General features: G+C 43.1%; 2 protein-coding genes and 1 long non-coding RNA gene across 4 annotated transcripts in view; 2 read left to right on the plus strand and 1 right to left on the minus strand.

The window, feature by feature from the left end:
* Positions 1 to 21,672, minus strand: part of LOC136432035 (TALPID3 protein-like) — a 148,396-nt gene extending 126,724 nt beyond the window's left edge. The window contains exons 1-8 of the mRNA XM_066423052.1: positions 21,536 to 21,672; positions 19,543 to 20,253; positions 18,914 to 19,029; positions 18,396 to 18,492; positions 17,856 to 17,925; positions 17,094 to 17,271; positions 16,377 to 16,583; positions 15,596 to 15,980 (exon numbers count right to left, since the gene is read on the minus strand). Of these exons, the coding sequence (XP_066279149.1) occupies positions 15,596 to 15,980; positions 16,377 to 16,583; positions 17,094 to 17,271; positions 17,856 to 17,925; positions 18,396 to 18,492; positions 18,914 to 19,029; positions 19,543 to 20,221 (1,732 nt within the window). The 5' untranslated portion in view covers positions 20,222 to 20,253; positions 21,536 to 21,672. The remainder of the gene's footprint in view (positions 1 to 15,595; positions 15,981 to 16,376; positions 16,584 to 17,093; positions 17,272 to 17,855; positions 17,926 to 18,395; positions 18,493 to 18,913; positions 19,030 to 19,542; positions 20,254 to 21,535) is intronic.
* Positions 8,729 to 10,969, plus strand: LOC136433935 (uncharacterized). The gene is made up of 2 exons (XR_010755677.1): positions 8,729 to 9,372; positions 9,756 to 10,969. It is a non-coding gene; the product is annotated as an uncharacterized lncRNA (long non-coding RNA).
* Positions 21,673 to 21,781: 109 nt separating the features above from the next.
* Positions 21,782 to 24,480, plus strand: LOC136433937 (mitochondrial import inner membrane translocase subunit Tim9-like). Of its 2 annotated transcripts, none has more exons than XM_066426544.1 (4): positions 21,782 to 21,910; positions 22,281 to 22,338; positions 22,943 to 23,038; positions 23,466 to 24,480. In XM_066426544.1, exons 2-4 carry the CDS (start codon positions 22,303 to 22,305, stop codon positions 23,601 to 23,603), a joined length of 270 nt encoding a protein of 89 aa, XP_066282641.1. In that variant the 5' UTR covers positions 21,782 to 21,910; positions 22,281 to 22,302; the 3' UTR covers positions 23,604 to 24,480. The 2 variants fall into 2 exon arrangements, with proteins under 2 accessions (XP_066282641.1, XP_066282642.1); XM_066426545.1 differs by having other exon boundaries at positions 21,802 to 21,910; positions 22,285 to 22,338.
* Position 24,481: the final 1 nt, after the last annotated feature.

The following is a 24,481-nucleotide window of genomic DNA, read 5'->3' on the forward strand; positions in this document are numbered from 1 at the left end:
TCCTTGGGACGGTTTTAGATTTGGCAGTGACATCAGGAAGGTCGTCATTTGTGGCATGTCAAGCAGTCACAGCCAATAATTATAAAAAAATATGATCTAGGTAGAATTTAGACACCCTTTGCCCCACTTCTGATGACAGTAACGTTTCTTATACTTAAAGTACGTACTAATAATACGTAGGAAGGTCGTTACATCATTATTTCCCCACTTACAATCACAGCTATGTTATCCAGGTAATAAGATACAATGTACAGCAAAAACTGAGTTACTCAAGCAAATAGATATGACTTTGAAAATCATATCCAAATAATCATTGCTTTTATTAGTAACTGTTTTTTGGCGCACAGCTATGTTAATAATTACACTAAGTACTGTCGCAGTGACAGCCAAAAATATCGAGTCAATGTACATGTAGATGTTGCCAGGATTTGCGTCGCCTTTGCCCTACTCCTGCCTGAATGCACCCGCTGTACATATGAATTGCAAATAACGTAATAAGTTCAGAGGCATCACAATTTCAAAAATAGGGGCATCAAGTGGGTCTCACATGATTAGATAACATTTAAGTATGATTGTCACATAATAGACAAAGGTTACAATGCCAAGTCGAGCAACGTCACAACTTCAAAACAAGCTGCCAGCCGAAAATATCATCTTGATGTGAATCTTGGCACGGAGCCGGTATCGCGGGATGGCGATAACAACTGCGATGACAGTGACAGTAACACTGCGGGAGCACCCGCGTGTCGCGGAACAGGAGCGACTGTGACAACTGGATCCCTCGGCGGCGGCATGAGGGACAGGAACAGGCAGAGTGAGTTCCACCTGACAACATCGCTCGACTCTCCTACTGTTCAGGTTGTTCCCTCGTGTCACTCCAGCTCAGGGGGTGTACCAGCCCCTGTCATACACCATCTTTGCAGTCAACTGATGAAGTGTAACAGTCAGAGAGTTTACGAGTTTAAAAGCCTACTTTGGTCAATAGGGCTGAAGGGCTTACCATCTCTGAAGTGTGAAAATCAGAGACAAAGAGCCTAGTTTATCAAAGTAACTTTGGTCAATAGGGGTTAAGGGGTTAGAAAAAGCACCTGCATCTGATTCAGTTTAAAAAGAAGCCTAGTTTAACAAGAAAGAAGCCTAGTTGAACTAAGTAACTTTGGTAACAATAGGGGTTGGGGGTAGAAAAAAAGTACCTGCATCAGTCTTTTATCATCTCTGCAGTGAACTGCTGATTCAGAAGGGTACTAGTAACAGTCAGAGATCTATCTTAAAAGCCTGGTTTGTCACAATAGGGGCTAGGAATACTAAAAACAGGGCCTGCCTCAGTCTTTTACTATCTCTGCAGTACAAGCAGAGGCTTTTCTATTCTAAAAGCCTGGGGTAAATCCAATGATACTGGACAAAATGTCATTGATAAAGTCTTGATATTACCAAAGACACCTGTTAAGACATGTTCCATGTATGTTCTGAATACTAGAGGAGAGGTCACCACAAAAACCATGTCATTGAGAAGAAAACCACCGCAAACAGTTCAAGACTCAGACACAGGCAACAATTTTCTCCCTGAAAGAAGGAAAAACCTTTTTTGGTCGTCATGTAGAGAGTGTGTCTACACACGTCTTCATGTCTTTGTTCTGCACATGTGGCTGACGTCAGTTAACAATGAATGCCAAGGAAACATCTAAACATAGCCAGCCTGGGGGTGAGCAGGTGTCTCAGATATCAGGAACTGTGGCTGAAAAAGGAAACCGCGCCATTGAGGGAATATAATGAATAGACCCAGAATATAATGCGTATTTGCCATCAGCTTGGCTCTGGCGAATTGTTTTTATCAACCAATAATTGTTGGCAAAAAAGTCAAATGTCAACAACAACTTGACTGGCATGGCACCTCAGTGGCAATTTATTATAAGGCATGTCCAGGTCTGGAGTTGTTGTTGTCAGGATGCCAGGATGGGAAGCCTTTATGTCAATGTCAATACTTTTACTTAAAAAAGACTTCATCATTGGCTTTGATATGGGTGTTTGGTCAGCTTTGCATCTAAATAACATTTGTGTTGCATACAATCTATTTTCTGACACAATCATAATTTATATGGAAACTACATGATTGTATATATTACTGGATTGTCTGACCGAGATATATTACAGGATATACACTGTTAACACTTTATATGATTGTGTAATAGTGTTCCAATGACATACCAACTGATGTGAGCTGGTCTGTTCTGTCAAGTGTGGTCCCTACATGGGAGTTGAGTGGCCTTGGGGGAGACATCAGCTCAAGTTTTTGTCACTGCCAGGTGTTAGCATTTGGCAAAACTTGCACAGTCTTCTCCAAGTGAAGGGAACCCGATCTACTCCTAGTTACAGACTTCACACACATGTACAGCCAATCTGGTTCTACTCTTGTGGAGGTCCAGCCCAATAATTTTGCCAGCTTTGTTTGCACAGGTTTGGAGGGAACCCCACAGACTGCACGGCTCTGTCATTACCACATCCTGAGGGAGCGGGAAATAAAACCCATTTCTCTCTCCTCGTGTTTGTATTACAGAAGCCCTCAGACCCCTGAGATTTCCCTTACCCTGTATCTTTATAGCTGATATAACCGCCATTCAGCATAACACACCAGTCTAAGGCATGACTTTTTTTGGGTTATTTTCTGAGCTGGTATAACTACTACTACTGGTACTAGGTACTTATCAGTTGGTACGTCTTCCAGTTTATTAGTCATTTTGTACATCATGTATAGTCTGGACATTTTTCCTCCTCATGGAGTACTAGTCACTTCCACTGTAGATCTGTTTTCATTTTGATATCTAAGCACCTACATTGTAGTTGTCAGTACAGAATTTGTCAGCTTGGTTCTGTATCAGAATCTGTCAGCTTGGTTCCGCAGCCTTCCTGGGTGTCCTACGGGCCAAGCCCCCTGTCAGATAGGTTCAGCCTGTCTGAGTTAGGACCAGCTGGTTCTGATCCTGCAGAGGTGGGTAAGGTGGCGGAGAGTCACCACCATGGAGGCCACACAGTCTGGTTAGCAAGGGGCATTGAACTTGAAACCAGTGGATTGAACTTGTGGTAAAGATCTTTGACTTTCAACCTTGAAAAAAAAATATGGGTTTTAGAATATTTTGATTGATTACAAGACTCTTATTCCATGAAAGTTACAGACAAGATTCAGTCTGTAAAGTTAAACTTAAAGTTGAAGAGTGAAGATTAATTGATTGATTGACAGATTGGTTGATTGATTGAATATATAGAGGGACATACAGTATAAGTTCATCATCAGGCTTTATATTATACAAATTATAAACCCACTTTGTTTTAAGACAACCAACTGCACTTCAAAAACCCTATGCTTAAAGATTGTGAACCAGTGCCAAAGCAGACTTTTAACATGAATACAATAAAGTCAAAGAGAAAGTTACAATTAGATATAACTATAGATAACAATGAATTGTACATAGGAGAGGTCAGAGGTCAGAGGTCACCACGGAGAATGGCTGCCTTGTAGGAGAGCTCTGTCCAAGAGGGCCTGCAAACATCGCAATCCTCTTGGGCAGTGGATCCTAGCGGCCTGTATCCGTGTCATTTACTTTAGGTAGGGTTTACAGTGCCTTTTGTGTTCTCTCTTTTGTTTATTTTGTTAGATAGAGGCATTATTTTCGAGCGGGCGGCGTGGGCCCCCCTCCCACCCTGCACATGTTTGGTTATTATTTCATTGACGTTTTCCTAAGTTCTTGAATTGTGTTAAATGTGACCTCAACCTCCTCATGTGGTAGACGTGGCGAATCACCGCATTATTTAACACCCTCGTAACATGAGGGTGGACGCTAACGATAGACTAAGGACTCTTGACAATCCAAGACGCTCACACCGCATCGCTCGCGCGGGTCAACAAGGAGGGCAGAATGGAGAGACGGGACCGGCTCCAGACTCCGAAAGGATTACGACGGACCCGAAACACGTACTACTGAAATGCAAGAAAGCAACTCTTATATCAACATTCAACGTGCGTACCCTGCAGACGCTGTGTCAGGCATCAGAACTTGTTGTCTCAGCCATCGAACAGCAAGTGGACATCATCTGCATCCAAGAGCACAGGTACTTCCATGAAGATCAAGTTCTGAAATATCATGATATGGCAGAAGGCTGGAAACTAATAACTGCATCCTCCTGGAAAAACTCTAAGAACAGTACCATAGGAGGCACAGGAATTCTTCTCAGTCCTCATGCACTTAAAGCACTGGGTAATATAGAGAAAATTACCCCTCGGATAGTGATTGCTACCTTTAATGGCAACCCACAAGTCACTGTGATATCTTGCTATTGTCCTACAAATGTCTCAGATGAACAGGATGTGATAGATTTCTATGACGATTTATCTTCTCTGATCCGTTCCACACCAAAACACAATGTACAGATTATTGGTGGAGACTTGAATGCACAACTTGGTCTGAGTCAACATAACAAGTGCACTTACCATGAAGATTCCAACAGGAACGGTAAGCACCTTGAACTCTTTCTTATTGAAAATGGGCTGTACTGTCTCAATACACGTTTTCAAAAGAAGAGGGGGAAACTGTGGACCCACACATATCCGAATGGGGCAATGGCACAACTTGACTACATCCTCGTCAATAAGAAATGGATCAATAGTGCCCACAACTGTGAAGCATACAACACTTTTGAAGGTGTATCCTCAGACCATCGTATTGTGTCAGCCAGATTCAAACTGAGCCTTCGTGCGAACAGCACCAAGTGTCTGAAGAAGCCTCAGTATGACTGGAAGCAGCTCTCGAGCGACATGGAAATCCAGGATGAATTCAGCATCACACTGCGCAACCGTTTCGAGCAACTTCAGGTCGAAGACATCTCTCCATGTGTAGATAGCACATATGCTAACTTTGTATCCGCACACAAGCAAGCAGCTCAAAAGTGCATACCCCGGAAGCCAAAGCACAGGGGAAAGGTGCCATGGGAGACTGAATATGTACTTGAAAAACGGGAAACCCTTAAGAAGTTGGCAAAACAGAAGAATAAGGCAGCAACTAGAGCAAATACCAGTAAATATAGGAAAGCAAGGCGTGAACTAGAGAATGCATATAACTGTGAGCAGCAGAAATATGTACAACATCAAATAGACTCCATCCACTTAGCAGCAATTAACCAACAATCTTCTCTTGCCTGGCAAACTGTTAATGCTGTATGTGGGCGGAAACGTTCAACGCAAGCAAAACTCAAGGCATCCAGCCAAGAAGAAAGGGTTCAGAAGTGGAAAGATCATTTCGAGAATCTCCTGGGAAAACCTCCCGTCATCAAAGATCTTCCAGTGCAGAAAATCATTGAGGACGAACTTCCTATCAGGAAAGGCCCATTCTGTGAAGATGAGTTGGAGGTAGTATTGAAGACACTTAAGAACAGAAAAGCAGCTGGCCTTGATGAAGTGCCTCCTGAAGTCTGGAAGACCAGGAGATTCAACGACATACTGCTGGACTGCTGTAACGGGATGTACAAGCAAAGTAATATCCAGGCGTGGAGGGAAGGATGCATACTCCCTTTTCCTAAGAAAGGAGACCTGTCCCTCACTGCTAACTATAGGGGTATTACACTTATGCCAATTGCTGCCAAGGTCTACAATGCAATGTTGCGAAATCGAATCCAACCCGAGATTGAGAAAGTCTTACGTCCAAACCAGAATGGTTTCAGAAAGAACAGATCAACTCTGGGGCAAATTCTGACAGTGAGGCGAATCATCGAAGGAGTCAGAGCAAGGAACCTAGAAGCTGTCATGTTATTCGTGGACTTTTCGAAGGCTTTCGATTCACTGCATCGAGAGAAGCTGGCCGAAATACTGATAGCCTATGGTGTGCCGAAGGAAACAGTGGTCGCTGTGATGATGCTCTACAAGGACACCAAATCAATGGTTCGCTCACCTGATGGGGACACAGACTTTTTCCACATCCATGCTGGAGTACTCCAGGGAGACACACTCGCTCCATTCCTTTTCATCATTGCACTAGACTATGTTCTGCGTACTTCTATCGACCCACACAGCAACCTTGGTTTCACCCTGAAGCAAGCTAGGAGCAGAAGACATCCTGCCAAGTTGATCACAGATGCTGATTATGCAGATGATCTAGCTCTACTTGCAGACAGAGTCGCGGACGTAGAAACATTACTACATGCACTGGAAGAAGCGGCCTCTGGGGTAGGACTGTATGTGAATGCCAAAAAGACTGAATACATCTGCTTTAATCAACATGGCGAGATAAAGTCCCTAAATGGAACCCAACTCAAGGAAGTTGAGCATTTTACATATTTGGGAAGTGACATATCTTCCACAGAGAAGGATGTTTGCATACGCATATCTAAAGCCTGGGGGGCACTTAACGGCCTAAGGCCAATATGGAAATCCACATTACCGGACATCATGAAAAGGAACTTCTTCAGGGCTGTGGTAGAATCTGTGCTTTTGTATGGTTCTTCAGCGTGGACACTGACAAAGAAACTTGAGAACAAGCTTGACGGAACCTACACCCGCATGCTTCGAGCTGTGCTCAATAAATCCTGGAAACAACACCCCACTAAAGCGGAACTGTATGGAACATTACCATCCCTATCGTCAACCATACGAGAAAGAAGGGTACGGTTTGCAGGACACAGCTACAGAAACAAAGAAGAGCTAGTAAGCGAACTCCTACTCTGGGCGCCAACTCATGGGCATTCCTCTGTCGGGCGACCCCGAAGGACCTACATAGACCAACTTGCTGGGGATGTAGGAGCGAGGTCTGAACATCTAGACCAACTTATGGCGGACCGTGTTGCCTGGAGGGAAAGAGCAACCCTAGTCCGGGCAAGCTGCCCGATATGATGATGTACATATTACACTGCACTTCTAAGAATACACAATATGACTTCACAATAACAAAACTCTTGTCCTTGTTGAAGGTGATGTGCCCTCAGTGGGTCATAAGTAACCACCTGTCGATATCCTCACGTGCAGGACAAACATGGAGCGAGTTGAGATAAGTTAGGAGCTGCTGACATGTGGGGGATGTCACACATAGAGCCGGCCTTGACTGCAGGATGTCCGTCTGTCAGCCGGTCTGGTTTCCACATCGGTGTCTGGGGGGCCGGCATTCCATGGCCAATAGTGCAATTCTCTATCTCAATGATATTTCCAAAGAGCCTGCTTGTACCAAATTGTAGGCCCTTACTTGGAGGGGGTTACCTGCGAGGCTAGGGCAGTCTTTCTGCTGCACTCAACATGTGCGCTTTGTGCACTTGTAGCTGGTCTCTTTAGTTTCCACAACAGTGTCTGGGGGGGCCGGCATTCCATGGCCAATAGTGCAATTCTAAATCTCAATGACATTTCCAAAGAGCCTGCTTGCACTTAATTGTAGACCCTTACTGGGAGGGGGTTGCCCGGGAGGCTAGGACAGTCCCCCTGTTCAATACTCAATGTATGTGCGCTTGTCAGCCGGTCTGGTTTCTACAACAGTGTCTGGGGGGCCGGGATTCCATGGCCAATAGTGCAATTCTCAATCTCAATGATAGTTCAAAAGAGCCTGCTTGCACTAAATTGTAGACCCTTACTGGGAGGGGGTTGCTTGCGAGGCTAGGGCGGTCCCCCTGCTCAATACTCAATGTATGTGCGCTTGTCAGCTGGTCTGGTTTCCACAATGGTGTCTGGGGGGCCGGCATTCCATGGCCAATAGTGCAATTCTCAATCTCAATGATATCTCCAAAATTAAAGAGCCTGCTTGTACCAAATGGTAGGGCCTTAATCATGTTACTGTGAGGGGGGTTGCCTGGGAGGCTAGGGTAGTCTCCCTGCCACGCTCAATATGTGCACTTGTCAGCTGGTCTCCTTAGTTTCCACAACAGTGTCCGGAGGGCCAGCATTTCATGACCAATAGTGCAATTTTCAATGTCAAAATGTTACTTTCAAAGAGCCAAGTCAGTACTTGTATCAAAATGTTGTTCCTAATAGTGGGGCTTTGGGGATGGGGGTAGCTAAAAGCCACAGACTTTCCTGAGTCGTGAGACCACAGTGGCAAGATCAAGTCACCCAAGAAAAAAGAGAAATGTCAAAATGAAGAACCTGAAGTCCATTGTTATCTTCAGATCATTGACGTCTACATCAGACTTGTCACAACCTTGTATGTTTCAGCCAGCTGTAACCACTACTCCATTTATGGATGTAATAGTGCAGTAGCAAGGAAAGGAACGGCCTCAAAGAAGGCATACAATGCCTTTGAAGGCTTTGAAGAGAACATGTAGTTGCTTACTATGTGAAACACCAGACACATTATGATTGATATACATTCTATGCATTGGTAGGGTACTTGACATTGTACAGGACAACTTACATAATCATAAGATTTACCAGACTTATTACAATCACACAGTACAGGTATGTTTAAGGGGCTACTTGATGGTATACTTTAATAAATTGGCAAACACTGTTCAGTCATGAACTGGTGGGTAGAGTACTGTAAATGCATTTAAGTTTGCGTGGTTTTTATTTCACGCTAAGGTAAAATGGAGTGTTTGCGGTGGTTTTAAATTGGCGGTAGTGCTATAGTCACATATACTGCTACAGTATTGGACAAAAATGTTTCATGGTGGTTTTAAGTTTGCGGTGAAATGGTCGCCGCAAAAACCACGAACATAAACCACAGCGAACATTTTTGCATTTATTGCAGTATTTGCTTTACAGTAGGGGGGCCAATGCCCCTGACGTGTGACGCAGAAAAATGAAAAACATGGTATTTTCCTTAGAAAAACTGTCATATTTTCCTTAAACTGCAACATTTCCATTTCAAATTTCGTGTGAATGTTGACAAATAGGTTGTTTCCTGAAATATATCACAGATTTGTACTTACAGCAATACATCATGGAGTTTTTGACATGTTTCACGGGCCAATACCTTATCTGAGCGCCGGAGCGGGGGCGCGCGGCAAATCTGCTGTCACCGACTCGTGAGCTATGTTTTTGAAGGCCGTGCCAGCACATGTGCCGCGACCTCAATGCACCGATACGTCTCAAATAAAGTAGCAGAACATTTGTGCCTGCAGATTACCATACCTTTGGAGCGGGAATAAGTCATTTTTTGCCGAAAAATGAAAAAAATTAGTTTTAAAAAACATATAAAAAAATTAAAACGGTAAATTATTGAAACCACAGTATATATAGTGTGTAGTGTGTTCATTTTACTTCCCAATAAAACAATTCTTTTAGAGATTTACTGTTTGGCACACCCCCTGTTTTTCGATTGAAGTAGGTAAGTCCACAGGGTATTTCGAACATGGCTGCCGTCCGGAGCACAGACATACGATCTCTTGTGGAGAAGGAAGCGGTTCCCGGTAGGTTTTTGCATCAAAACATTTCACCTACATTACTAGGAGTCAATAGACATGAGTTTACCACGCTACATTAAATTTAATTAAAAAAAGAATTGCTCTATTATAAATATGTCGGGGCGCCAAAGTAAGGGTGGGAGGGGGGCTAAAAATTACTTTTTTTACAAACTGTTTCCGTTGGCCCCATGTTTCTTACAACTTCGTAACATAAATATTTAACACCCACCGGCAGGCAGATCAGTTGGGAACATACAATGTTTCATTTAGTTTCTCTTTTACCTTATTTTTTAGGCGAATGAAAATACATTGCTACAGTAAAAAGGAATGTGCCTTTGATTTTGATGAGTGATAATCTGACAGATCCTTCTTGCCTCCACTTATTACAGACGGCCTGGAGTTTTCAAGTTTAACTGTCCGTCTTGTGAGGGATATAGTCAGCTGTAGTGAAAACTCACAATTCCCATTGACAAGAAAGCTGCCAGCTCTGCTGTCTTAACTTGTATCAACCCAAGATAGAAAGACTGACAAGTAAACAAGCCAGATGCTGTCATATGCAAAAATAACAGAAAAGAATGAAACTGTCTGGGATATGATCCTCCCCTGTGAAGAATAAAGACTATGTCGGACAGGCCTGCAGCAAACAGGGCATTAGCAGCAGTGTTCTAGAGGGCCACACAAGTCTCCACACAACCCCTGTACTTACTAATAGAATTGCACTTGAGCTGCAAGCGTTCAGAGCTTCAACAGGCAGCACATGGGAAAATGTGGCAAGATAGTTTCACAACTTAGGGGAAGGGGAAGTGAAGACAGAAGCACTCAGGTGGTCTCTGGAAGCCTTACATGACAGAAGAGCACAGCTGGGAAAGGAGAAGTTTTTCATACACAAGGGACATGTCTACAGGGATGTAGGGCACCTGTTGGAGGAGACATACAGCTGTCCACAGGAGATGCAAACAATACATGTACACAGGCCATCTAAAAAAAGCTCTGAAGAAAATGCTGCGAAAGACAGAATCAGAGAAGAGCTTCCTCAGCGCCAAGCTTGCAGAAGAAAGAACTTTTGCATACTGTAAAACAAGCCCTATAGGAACATGTTATGCAGCTCAGTACAGAAATACAGGACTTTTGTGCCAACTTAGACTGTAGCCAGCAGGATCAAGACATTGGATCTTGACTTTAGTAGCAGAGCTTGAGAAAACAAAAGGAGACAGGCCAGAAGATCACAAGAACCTACTCTGCCTACAAAGATGAAGGATGCTCTTGAAAGGGAAGAGGAAACAAGGAAATCAAGGACAGAAGAAAACCACGAAAGAACTCTCCAAGAAAGACAGAGATATTGGGAAAGAAAGCGAGAACAGAGCTAGGATAGAAAGCCAGAAGGATGCAGCATTGGCAGTACTTGAGAAAGAGTCCCTTTGCTGTACATTGTATGGAGAGCGTACACAGTGCAAATAGATTTTTTTCTATTGTTTTACTTTTTTGTCCCTTAGCTGTGCATTGTGAAAAGTGTGTGTACAATGTAAATAGAATTGCAAACTATACATTTTGAGTTGCAGTTTCTGAATAAGACACAAACCACAATTAAATCAAGAAGGTGTGAGCCTTTGTCTTTTATTCGACATCTATATGTAGAAAGCTGTAAGTACATAGACCTTCAAATTAGTTGTTCTCGATTTCATCATACAGCTCCAAAATGTTATTTTTATGGCAGTTGACCTTTAAACCCATCATTTTCAAAATAACACAAAATAGTGCAAAGGATATGAAATGAATATCCATGTGTTGTTCTAATTCAAAACCTATTTGGTTTCATTATATTTTGGTAATAATGGGAGCAATGGAACTTAATCAAAAGTGAAGGGAGACAACAATGCAAAAATTTCCCAGTGTTGCTGATATACTCAATTAGCAATTTTTATGTCTAATAAACAAATCTGATATTCATATTTACGAAAAAGATTGATGGTAAATTGATTGTTAGGTCATTTATGATCTATAAACAACAATTTAAGTATACCGTGATGACCCAGGACTTAAGTCTGCATCATGTTGTTGATACATAATTTTTCTACAAAAATACCTCAAAAATAATATTTCAAAAATTTGTAACCCTTGAAGGGAATATGATAGAAACAAAATTTAAACTGTTTTGTGATCCCTGTAACAGGCTCTATTAACCTACAAAATTTCAAAGGAAAATATTGAGGTTGAAATTTTGACCTGTCCCACCTATTTACAGTCTTTGAGCTCAAACAAAAGCCAAGTCATACTGAAGACTTTAAAAATGAGACATACAGCTTTCTCTGCTTTAAGCACTCAGCACTTATTGGATAGAGCAATGGGAGTTGATCCCACACCACTAACACAGTGGACTAGCCCCCTGCTGCGGTGGTCCTGTGTGGCCCAGAGGCTATAGAAACAGAGATGGCACTGCCCCTATATATCTTAAGGTGTGGAAAGGATTTTCTACCTGCTACCTAACCACAAAAAACTTGTACCAAGGCTCCTTCAGCAGGGCAAAGGTGAATTCAACTTAACTAAAGACAACATCATTGAGATTAGACAAGAGACTCATCGTCTGAGTCTAACTCTAAATGTTTCAGCTGTGTACCATACGCGTCACAGCACAGCCGACCTTCACACAGCTTCCCTAAGTTATCAAACCCTACATCCTTCACTGTCCATTTCAGTCTCACGTTCATCCTATTTGCCGACTCCTCAAGTTTCTGGGTCCCAGCAAGGTCAGTATAAGACCAAAACTAGCGCAGTTTGTGAAATTCTGACATGATGAAGATGTCAGCAGCAAAGCGGAGATTTTTTCCACAGTCACAGATGTTTGGGACAAAATCGATTTAATCCTATGGATGACGTCTGCGCGTGCATCAGTTTTTGCTGGTTTAAAAAGAAAAGGCAGTTATGCCTCCTCTAAACCACTGGCAAAGATATGTGATAATGCCGTCGATAGTGGAATTGTTTCGTTTTTAAGCAAAATGAGCACAGAAATCGACTATTTCAAAACTGACGGAACAAGAATAAAGGATGTATTCCTTGTTACACGGCATCTTCTATCTTAACTTCATAATTTCAAATTTTAGATATCTTTTTTTCTATTAAAAGTTAAATGTCCCGTGCATCGAAGATGCGTAGGGGGTCGCCCATCTCCCAATCGTAGCCCTTGGGCCACACCAGTGCAAGTCACTACAGCAGGGGGCTGGTCCGCTGGTAGTGATGTGTGTTTAACTTCCATACTCTTTCCCAAATGCTGAGTGCTAAGCAGAGAAAGAAGTATGTACCATTTTTAGAGTCTTTGGTATGACCCGGCCGGGGTTCGAACTCACAACCTACCCTATGCAAGGCGAACACTCTATCAATTAGGCCACTGCACCGGTACAAATATTTTTCTATTGCTCATCTTTTTTTCCTGTACACATGCATCAGTTTCAGGGTATTCAGACGATGTCATCCATATAACCAAGTCAGTGTGGCTTTAGTGACATCCAGGTTCTGTCTCTCACAGACAGCGAGAACCGGGGAGGTCCGGGCACTAACAGTCACATCCTGTGTGCCACAGCCAGGGGAAGGTGTTTTGGGATTCCGTGGAAGTGGGGCTATTCCGGTCACAGGTGGCGCGGTAGGATGGGAGACATCTGGCCTAGGGTACCATCCTCTGTAGCATGCAATTGACTTGACTCTGTACATGTATAGTTACCCCTGGCTAACGTGATAGAGTAAAGCAGCCATCTTCTATTGAGGTGAAGTGTGATGCTTTTTTGGCTAAACTGGTAAGCAAGCAAAGAGGGAGGATATGGAGGATGGTACCCAGGCTAGACTAGAAAAGAAGGTCCTGTGTCGTGGCCCTGGCTGTTGTAGCCTGGAATCCAGACTGTTTCCAGGGCCCATGCAGGCCAGTTCTTTGGAACCAGGGTCAACATGACCGAGAGGAAATTTTTCCCTGACGTCAGTGAGGAGGGCTTCTTACTAATCTTAGCAACTTCATTTGAATAGACAAAGAATCAACATGTTGGCCAGGTGGAAGCTTATAGGGCCATCATACTTATAGTGCCGAGAAAACCCAGCCAACAGCCCAGGAAAAGAGTGGTGACTAGGTTATGGCTGTTGTTAATGTCTTGAATTGTCTTCCTATGTTAAACTTACAGTTATACCCAGCTGGCTGTTGTTAGATGGAGGCCTGCCATCACCACTTATACTGTCTGGCATTGATGACCATTGTAAATTGGGACAGAACTGGTTATTAGTTTTAACTGTGCACTAGTCAATTAAAATCCCCAGTAAGTGTAGTACAGATATGGCTGTTGTACAACTACTGTCAACTTTGTCTTGATCACTTTTATCGTTCACTCTTGTGACTTGAACTTGAAGGCCACAGGAGACCCTGAAGGTAGAGTATCTACAAGCTGGATGGGATGGATCTGGTCTAGCCCTAATATTTCACACCACCCCAAGGACTAATCACTACCTGTACATGGCTGGGAAAGCCTTCCACAAAACAGACACTGTTATCACACCAGCTTCCAACGCAGGTGTCTCCTTTGAGGCTTGTGAAGCTAGTTTTCCGGACACTCATCCCAGATGATGTCTGAGCACTCCCTGCTAACAGGGTGCTCTCTGATAGGTCGTGGCTTAAGGCTGGCATTTCCCAGAAATGCCACAGGTACGGCAGGACTTGCTGAAAGGTTTCAGCTCAACCTAAAGGTGCTTCATAATGCCGTGAGACATGGAAGAAGGAAATGGGGGATCCCCGGCGAGACGTATATGTCCGATAATTTCAACTGGTGCAGACAGTCTAAGCAATTTGACTCCAGTCCACTCTAAGGTGGCATTTGTAACTTCGAAACTTTTGAATGTGTTCGCATAGGTAGATGTGAGCTTCAACCCTGTGGAGTATGAAACTTTGAAAGTAGATACATGTAGATAGGTAGATGGAAACTGTAAGAAAAAAGGTGTAAAATTTCCACTGCAGTACCATAGAAAGCTGCTAAAAGGTCCATAATCAAACTTGTCATTCATTTTGCCGAGACCTACCCACATCCCAAATATCAAGAAGATCCATCCACGACTTCTTGACTTATGCTGTATGCAAACAAACCCACAAACGGCACCTAAAACTTAACCTTCCGGGTGCAGGTAACAAAAAAGCATATCGTAATCTGATTATCAATAACGACTGGAAATGGACGACAGACAGAAAAGAGGACCATTTGCATTATTGATCAGTTTCCTGGATACAGGGATGGCAGGACGAAATGTCACCCCCACGGAGAGTGATCTCTCACGTCCTGACAAACCGTTGCGTCCCGCGACGCGAGCGGCAACCTTTACCTGCTGCCTCCTGCCTTTTACCAGATTAGGCACAGGGTCCCCGGATGGGTTATCAGGTGTCTGATAGCATCTTAGGAACAATTCATTTTGTGTCACCACTGTGTACAAAAGGGGCTCTGCTACAGATACCCTGGGGACCCATAACACATCTGCATTTACAGGTTTTAAAAAACAGTTCAAGTTAGAGAGGAAGAAAGATATGGAGATCTGAAGGAAAACTTAAAAGGCTCAACAGTTGCTGTGGTGAGGTGTCACTTTGCTGAGTTCTTCAGGGAGAGTTCTTATCAACTATTATTATAGGAATCTCATTATACATATATTTCATCTAATTATACATATTCACTGTTTTGGTAATTATGGCAGAAAAGTTGGAAAGCTAAAGCTCAGTTTTGTAGAAGTACTGAAGTGCAAGGGACACATAGTTCAAACATCACATGGCAAATACTACATGTGGGTAACGCTCAAATATAACATGCATGCCACACAACAACCTGGTGCATGTACAATTACATTAGAACCGCAGCCCTTTCCAGTAGGGTACAAGTTAGGTGAGCAACAGCAACCTTGATTTAAACTATCAAACTCAGGGTCAAGAGGAAGACCATAGACCATGTGATAGCTGAACGCACCATCTAGTCTGAATAGAATGATGAAGCATATACATATGTATACATAGAGAATACAACATTGTGTATTCTGTATTGTCCAAGGTACCAGCTTGACCATGAAGGGCATTTAAATGATTCTATTTATGGAAGCCTCTGGGAAACAACTAGAAGCCCTTCACATACCATAAAATACAGACCCGTCCAGAACACCTGCACCTGCATTATAGTATCACAGCCCAGGTATGAGATAAACATTGTTATGGTTGGAACTGCTGTACCTTTACTCTGTTCTTCCACCTCCCGCCGCAGCCTGGCCATCCTGTCAGCCCTCTCCAGGCTGTTGTCCTTGGGGATGGGGACAGGAGGGTGCTTCCTGGGGGCGGGGGTGTCCAGGGGTGACGTCTGGGTGGCATGGGTTGTGGCAAAGCGACTGGAGACTCCCTGGATGGCTGGCGTGGGTCGTGGTGCAGCAGGGTGGGTGGGTCTGTGATGATGAACCTCGACAGGCACGTACTTGGGGTGGGTCCAGTCGTCGTAGCCGGGTGGGTTGGGTCGATCGTCCCCTTGATCAGGTGCTGCACCTGGTGCTGAAACTGCAGCTGGTCTTGTCTGGTATGTGTCAGCTGCAGGTTGGTGGCCAACCATGCCACCTGCTGTCTTAGCCTGTTGGGCAGGAATCAAATGAAGATGAGTCACACCTCAAACTTCAGTACAAGCTGTGTAAGACTTCCACTGGGATGGACACCTACTCTTCTCAATAAGTGTGATGGGATCTTAAACTTGCTTGAGGTGTGGCTCTCGTGAAACAACTATTGATCTATTGAGGATGCTTCTACTGTACTTGGTGGCATCGAGTTCCACTCTACAATAGAGGGATGACATCCATAAAATCGAATCACTTTGGCCTCAGTGACATACAGGTTCTGCCTCTGACACAGAGAGCCGGGAGGTCTGGAACACTCTATGACAGTTCTTGGAATTCTTATAATTCTAATTCTACTATTTGTAATTCTGATACTTCTAATGGTTATTAGCTTGGGAAGTGAAGCCACATCTCACCTGCCAGTCCAGCTGCTGCTGCTGCAGCTGCTCCAGGAACTTGATCCTCATGTCGGTCAGCTGCTGCAGCTGGTGGTGGATCTGCTGGTCCGACTGCCGCGCCGCGCTGGACTTGTCCTGGTACGACTCCTGCAGCCGGGATAGTTTCTCGTTGATGGACGAGATCTTTGATTCCAGATCTGTGTGAGCCTGGAGATCAAAAGGAGTCTTAGGTCAAAAACGAGGAGAAAAAAAATGTAAATTTAAGTTATTTTAACAGGTTTCCTGTGTTTAAAGTTTGCAGTTGAAACAATTCTGTAGTACAGTAGTAGTGCAAATCGAGGTAGAAAAGTCACCACTGCAAAAATAAAACCACCGCAGACATTTCAAGATTTACAGTAATACACAGGTATGGTAGAAAGTTATTCAGACTGTCTGAAATGCAAGATGCTTCGACACATACATTGTAAACCCAAGGATAATGAGATCATAGGTTCATAGTGTATTACAAAGTCATAGCATACATACAGAACATCATTCATTATAATATTCAAGTTACAGAATGCTCAACTTTAAAAGTTACATTTTCCTTTCGAATATTAGAAGTGGCCAGTGGCAAGTTAATTTTTTGGGTAGGGTAGCTAGAATCTGTAGGTTCTGGATTCGAATCTCTGGCAGGCACCCCACTCCACTCAAAGTGAAAAGGTGGTTTACAAGTGATGCAAAACAAAGTGTCACCTGAAAGAACGGAGCTGTAGCGGCGACTGCAGCGGCTGTGGCAGCTGCGATGCTGGCGGTGTCCACACCTGCGGCCTCCTGCCTGTTGGGGGGTTTGTTCTCGTCCCCACCTGCAGCCACCAGGTGTTTGATCACCCTGGGCTGAACTACCTTCTTCACAGGTGCTGCTCTGTCCTGTCTACAGGGGGACAAGAGAATTTTTCTTAAGTTTGAATAAAACTTAAAAGTTAAATGGATCTATCTATCACAACTCTGGTCTCAAAATACTGGTTACATAGCCAAGGAAACGTACATGGATTTTTTTCTTACAAATTAGAACTTGTGACCTCTACCTCCAAAGTACATGACTGCCTTAACCTGCTAAATTAACGGTTTAATAACATCTCTAACTTGCTACAAGTCTAAGGCTGATCTGTTTCTCCAGCAATCCTCTACGTAAGTTTCATTCTTTACAGTTCTCTTCTCTGCCCTTGGATGCTAACATCTACTTCATGCTTGTCATGAGCACCACCTATCTTGTGATGTTTGTACTGCAATATATCAACAGTTCTCTATACCCAGACATATATGCAGTTATCTATTCGTGCATTCAAACATACATTTATGGCTTAACATCCCATCCAAAGGATTGTGACCCTCTCCAGTAGCGTGCATGTCGGGTAAGCGACAACAGTCTGGATTCAAACTCAGGGTTACTAATCGCTGGACCACACACACTACTTAATTTACGAGAAGATCGGAAAGTATCTGCAGATTTCTTACCTTCTTCCCAGCTGGGACTTAAGTAGCTTTTGCTTCTCTGTCAGCTGAAACCTGGACACTTTCACATCATCTAGGAAAAGCAAGGTCACATCATTCATGATCAGTTAAAGTTTGATAGCAACTCTGCAAGGAGAAACGCATTTTATTTACGTTTCTATCAGTTGACAGCCACAAAATCAGACAGAATATAAAAGTTACCCTAAGACCATCATATCAAAAAAAGGTGAATTTTCAGAGATTTACTACTGCACCATCCGCATCCTGGACTGAGAGGTATGCACACTTCAGATATACGGGAGTTCAAAACTTTCTTGGGAAGGCCTTGATAACGCTTCACCATTTTTCAATGTGACAGTCTTAGGCTACCGGGCAGAATTATGAGAGTTAGTAGTGTCAACCTGGCAATATTAGAAACCCATTTTCAGCAATCACCAGAGCCCTTATGTATATTTCTAACAATGTCACTCTTTACTGACTTTAGTCTTCAATTGAAAAATTACAAAGATACAAATCAGATACACTCAGGTGCTTGATATTTACCTCCTGGTGCATCCTGGTTGACTGTGATGTCCATCCCCTCCACTGCAGCTCCCTGCTGCAACAGCGCCCCCTGTTGGGTACCTGCAGCACTGCCAACCTTCAAATGCAACAACCAAAAGGAAAATGATGACTGGGAATTCTGTTCTGAGCTATGTTTTATGCTGACAGAAAATACTGAGGTAGAGAGAAAAGAACAAACAATTTGATCTTTTATATTTAGCAATTGTTTCAAAAAGAGATATTTTCTATTGCAGGGTCTAAATTATGGTAGCTTTTTCAGTTACCTGCAATATTGCATCTTGTCAGAAATGTTACAGTCAACCCTGCACAAGTCACCAACTCTAGATAAAGACCACTTTTTGGTGGTCCCTTAAATAACGTCTCCCATTGACACAAGCATTAAGAATCTTGTGACCCTGTCTATATCAACCACCTGTCCACACAGACTAGATTTTATTGGTCAAATTACAGGTGGCTATTTCAAGGCATATACTGTGTATTGGTGTCAAATTACATACCTTATGTGGCGGATTCAGCGTCTGTATGACAACATCAGATGTAGCAGCTACAGAACAGCTGGCAGGTGGCTGCACAGCTGCAGCTGCAGGGGACTGTGGTCTGTCTCTCACACGACCTACCAAATATCAAAACAGACAAAAGAGTAATTCTGTAAGTGAATCAGGAATATATTATGATTTAATTTTTAATGAACTAGCTCTGTGATTGTTTGCTTCTGCAATGTTCGAAAGTAATGTACTTAGATTTCCTTTTCCTTCTTTTATCAAATAGCAATTTATTTCACAACCTGTCATTCAAGCATAAAAGTGTTGTTTATCACTATCCTCAAGTTTAAAATTCTGTGTGCAAATAGATATTAGATATCACATGTCATTGCTACAGACTCTAGCTACCCTACCCTGCCTCGAATAAAGTACGCACTTTTTAAACATTTCAAAATTCAAAAGGCACCACAAATCATTGCTAAAGTCAGGGTGCGTACTTTATGTAGAAATTTTTCAAAATGATTACAAATATTATTATAAAACCCTCGCGGTGACTCGGAATGGACTCTATTGAATAATACCAAGAACATCCAAAATGAGTCTTCACCCTCCCAGTAGTCACAGTTAAAACTAACTAGACATACGTGTATTTGTTGGAAGTGTGCTTGGATGATCGGCCCTCGCCTCTCGTTGTTTGAGGTAAGAAATCAGTACCTCCTGCTCTTCCTGTTCCGCCAGCACTGGTACCGATGGGACGTCTGACTCCTCAGTCCTGTCCTGCCCAGGAGGCAGATTACCAGGCAACGGCGCAGGTACATGCTCCACCACACCTGTTGCCTCTTCCCTCTCAAAGGGAGACCTCACCTCCTTCAAGAGTTTCCTGGGTACTCTCACTCTCTGGGACCCCGAGCTACCGAAACTCGCCCTGCTGTCTGAGCTAGTGTTCATCGATTTCGAAATAAGACTTTTGTCGTGGTCCAGAACTGTTGACCTGATGAGAATCTCACTTGCACTGGAGCTGTTGGCAGAATCGGCCATCTCTGCTTCTGTTCCTTTGATGTTGTCTTGATCGTGTTTCTTATCAGCAGTTGAATCAGATTCCTTCTCGCCACCGGAGCTGCCGCTTTCCTGCCGTAGTGGAGTCTGACGTCTCTCGGTGGTCTGCTCAAAGTGTCTGGTGACTGTCGGTTGGAAGGAGAGTCCGGTATTTGGTCTGGCTCCACCCGATGAGCCGCTGGAGTGAGAAGACTGGCTGGATTTCCCCAGAGCGCTGACGGCAGCACTGGTGATGGAGAGGAGCTGAGTGGCTGGGGAAGCCGCCATGGGCACTTCACCTTAGTTACAGACAGACCTAACTGTTGGGAGGAAAATGATGAAGAAGTCTGTGACTTTTCTGAAATTATCAACACTGATACAGAAGGAATATAGTACACTGCAAAAGCTTTATCTATCAACCACTGAAGACCACGGCAGAGAAAGACCTGGGAGTGACAGTGGACAATCACCTCAAATTCCATACGCATACGGCACAAGCGAAGAACAAGGGAAATCAGATGCTGGGGTTGATTAAAAAGTCCTTTGCCAACTTGGATGAACAAACCTTGCCAATTCTCTTTAAAACAATGGTGAGGCCACACCTGGAATACGGAAATGTAATCTGGGGACCACACTATAAGGCGGGCAAGCAAGAGTTAGAAAAGGTCCAGAGAAGGGCCACAAAAATGGTCCCTTCTCTAAGAGAGCTTCCTTATAGCACTAGACTTCAGCGACTCAAACTCCCAACCCTGGAGTATAGGAGACTGAGAGGTGATATGATACAAGTTTTTAAGATCATGAATGGAATCGATAGAATCCCGGTACAAAGTTTCTTTGCTCCAGTTGAGCAATCAGTCACTAGAGGTCACAGTCTTAAATTACAAGTTCCCCTGGCCAAGACTAGGGCGAGGAGTCAGGTCTTCAGTGTCAGAACCGTGTCGAGCTGGAACGCCCTACCTGAGTCAGTGGTTTCAGCGGATAGTGTAAACCAGTTTAAATCCAGACTTGACAAACACTGGGATTGCCAAAAGTATGTCACATGAGAGCGAAGTCAAGATCAGGACATAACAGGCGGAGCCTACTTTCCTGGACACAGTATCAAGGTATCATGGTAACTTTAAAGTACTATCAAATTAAGGAGCTCTTTGACAACAAAGTTTTGAATCTGGATTAATAACTCCAAAGAACATGCATAACTGCTAATAATCCCATTTTAAGGGGCTTAGCAGTAGGGTAGAGGAAGCGTAACTCATTCAGTCATTCATTCATTCAACCAAGGAGGTTAATTCAACTCGGTATGGGGGGGGGGGGCGCTTTATCATGAATCTTATACTGACACTCGTGAATAGCTCAGGACGTTGGTAGATCACTAAATAGTGAAGTTATTTTTCTCATATCCAAGTCCGTATAACATACCAACGTTTCGGTAGTCCTTCAGCTACCTTCTCTCTTTGGGGCTGTAAAATTATATATGATGATAAAAATTACTTTTGGCCGCTAGAAGAGTCGCTATCACCGATCGGTGTTTTATCGGTCTTTAATAATTACCACTAGAATGTCCCGAACCCAACCCAGCCCTTCGTCAAAGCAAACTCTACGTACCTGGTAAAATCTCACCTTATAGCAAGGCACAAACGTTCCTACTTTGACCAAAACGCTGAAAAATCCGTCTGTTTTGACGTTCAAATCCAACGTACGATGGCGCCATGTTGGAATTCGCCGAAAACACAACAAAATACGTAACGGGCCTCTTCATTGGTTGAAATTTCTTAAGTCCAAAATTCTATCCAACCAACTTCCGTGTTCTGAAAAAATGGTCCGCCGGTGTAAAGGTCACCAAATACTCATTAGTGCACATGCGCAATGACCTTTTAAAATTTCCATGTGCTTCCAGCTGATCGTGATAAAGGTGACAAGGCAAGGTTGAACACAATTTTGGAAGGAAAACAACCATTTATAACCGTCTTCTACTGTTAGGTTTGTAGGGTCTTTATTGGGAACCGTCTGTGATCAAGTAGAGGACAAATAGACTGTTTGTGTTGAAGGTTTTAACCGTTAAACGACCAAAATTAACGTGAAATTTATTTCATCATGTCATCCTATGCACATGTACATGTCACTTTCAGTGTGAAGCTAATGGTAGAACCTTTATATTCAATGAGTAGTGATTTACGAAAGGATGTTGACAGGGTTGTAAGACGAAGGCAGGGTTACAGAGAGGACCTGAAAGGAAGCAGGCTATGAAATAGTCCAACTAAATAAGTGAAATGTAAACTTGTAAGATTATAATTATAATTTATAAGTGATTAAGTAATGTTGATTACCACATGTTTATTTTTTCTACCAGGTAGCCTGGGATAAAAACAGACATGGCAGAACAGCCAGGTGCAGAGCAAATAAAGCAGGTGAGTGTCTTATGTTTATAATTCATGATATGGTGAATTTTCACCATTATCTTCCGGATTTTATTTGTACCTATTGTATGTTGTCCACTTCCGTTCTACTGACAAACTGTAACATTATTGTCTGTGTATATGTTATACTGATGGACGAACATCACATGTCATACTGGGGCCCCAGTGGAAATCAGCTATCACTGTATCAGTAGTAGTTTGGGCCACCCAGGTGTCTCAAGATGAAATAGATAAATAAGTAAATCTTTATTGTGTGAAATGATGTGAAATTCATCATCATCATCATCTTCAACCCACATCGGCTATTGTTGAGGCAGGCCACCATTGTTTTCTAGAAGGAAAAATGCCCCATAGCCTTTTATGAGGCCATTGGGGTGGTGGATTGTCAATCCAGTGTGTCTTGAGGATGGTATTCCACTGCCTTTTACCTCCTCAACCGGAATCGTGTGAAGTGCCTTTCCCAAGGACACAATGTCTAGCCAGGAATCAAACTTGTGACCTCTCAATCTAGTGTCTGCCAGCCTAAACCACTTGGCCATCGTTGCCAAACATTGTTTTTTTCTGATCTGAAAACCCACTGAATTGTCTCTTGCAGTTTCGCGACTTTCTTCAGACCTACAACAGGATTTCAGAGAACTGCTTCGTAGATTGTGTACACGACTTCACCAGTAGGAAAATACTGGAAACAGAGGTACAGTATTGGACACTTCTCTTGCCTTGGTACCAGTATAGATAGGATGGCACTGGTGTTACTGTTTTCTTACACTACATGCATGCATACATAAATCTCCATAGAAATTTAGAATTAGAGTATGATGGTGCTAGGGATGAAACTGCCAGGACCCAAACCTTACCTCAATTTGTAACCTGTACAATGTAATCTGTAACCTTGAAGTGGCCCTTGGGTCCTATTATAACATGGTGTGCACCATGTAAGTAGTTCAGTGCCTAGAAATGGTCTCTTGGCCTTGTACTAAACAAAATTATTAAAATTAAAGAAAATGTGCAAAATGATGTGGTAGGATACCTGTAATATGAAGCATGTAAAGTATCTGGGATAATTGAGTTTTTCCTGTGTCGAATAGAAACATTGATTTTTCTGTGACCTCCCTCCACAGGACACCTGTGCCTCCCACTGCTTAGCCAAGTATATGAAGGTGACCCAGCGGATCGGCCAGCGGTTCCAGGAGTACCAGCTCACGCAGAACGAGGCCATGATCGCTGCTCAGGGAAAGGGAGTCCTACCAGGCAGATAGTGACGGACTGAAGATAGCTCTGTGCAAATCTTCAGGACTTTTGTCATTGTTGTTAGGATGTAGAATTCAAGTGTATTTATCCTTCAGCCTGCTAAAGCCCCGGTTACATAAAGCCGACCATGGCCTCCCAGCCTTCTCCGGACCATGTTTGGGAGTTAGTCATGAGGTTGCCTACTAGTCTTTAAAAATTTGTCTCTGCCAGCCGACTGTAATTTTTGAAAAGTCAAAGTTGGAAATGTCATATTATGCTTGGATGCGATCATAGGAGGAGTATAGCTAGATAAGGATGGATTCCAGCCTACTCCCAACCCAGCTCCGACATTGGTTGGAAATAGCCAGATGGAAAGTGGTTGTTGGAGTGTCCTCAATGTGGAACAGGGGCTAAGGTAGCTGTTTGGCACAGAATTGTATTGGTTATGGGATTAGGCAGTAGGGAGAAGGTTAAGAAGATACCCACCTCAGTCAAACCTGTACCAGTGACCACCTGGACATTATGGTCACTTTTTGGTGGACCCTTCAAGTACTTTTCCCATTGACACAAGCATTAAGAATCCTGTCTTTTGTAGCCACTTATTGACTGTGACCATTTTCTCCAAGTTCCTTGACTCTAAGTGGCCACTAAAGACAGGTTTGACTGTATCCAATGTATGTATCTCTGCTAATACCTTTTGCATCAGTCCATGAATTTTAGAAAATATACACTTGAAATGATCATGGTACTACCAGTAACCACTGGACTACTTCAACTGTACAACGTTTAAACTGTAATTTGACATTCCTTCTACTGGTAGTGAGACATTTGTCGGAAGATATTTTTGAAGCTGTAAAAGTATACCTTCCTAGGAATATGTTTCAAATAAAAGACCTAACACCATGAT

Source organism: Branchiostoma lanceolatum, chromosome 4, assembly GCF_035083965.1.
Source record: "Branchiostoma lanceolatum isolate klBraLanc5 chromosome 4, klBraLanc5.hap2, whole genome shotgun sequence".
Lineage (NCBI taxonomy): Eukaryota > Metazoa > Chordata > Leptocardii > Amphioxiformes > Branchiostomatidae > Branchiostoma > Branchiostoma lanceolatum.

Bases quoted from the DNA above. Each gene is read 5' to 3' on its own strand.
- LOC136433937 (XM_066426544.1), top strand. From the start codon at position 22,303: ATGGCAGAACAGCCAGGTGCAGAGCAAATAAAGCAG. The intron at 22,339-22,942 runs GTGAGTGTCTTA...TGTCTCTTGCAG, and splicing joins GTGCAGAGCAAATAAAGCAG to TTTCGCGACTTTCTTCAGAC. The intron at 23,039-23,465 runs GTACAGTATTGG...CTCCCTCCACAG, and splicing joins GGAAAATACTGGAAACAGAG to GACACCTGTGCCTCCCACTG.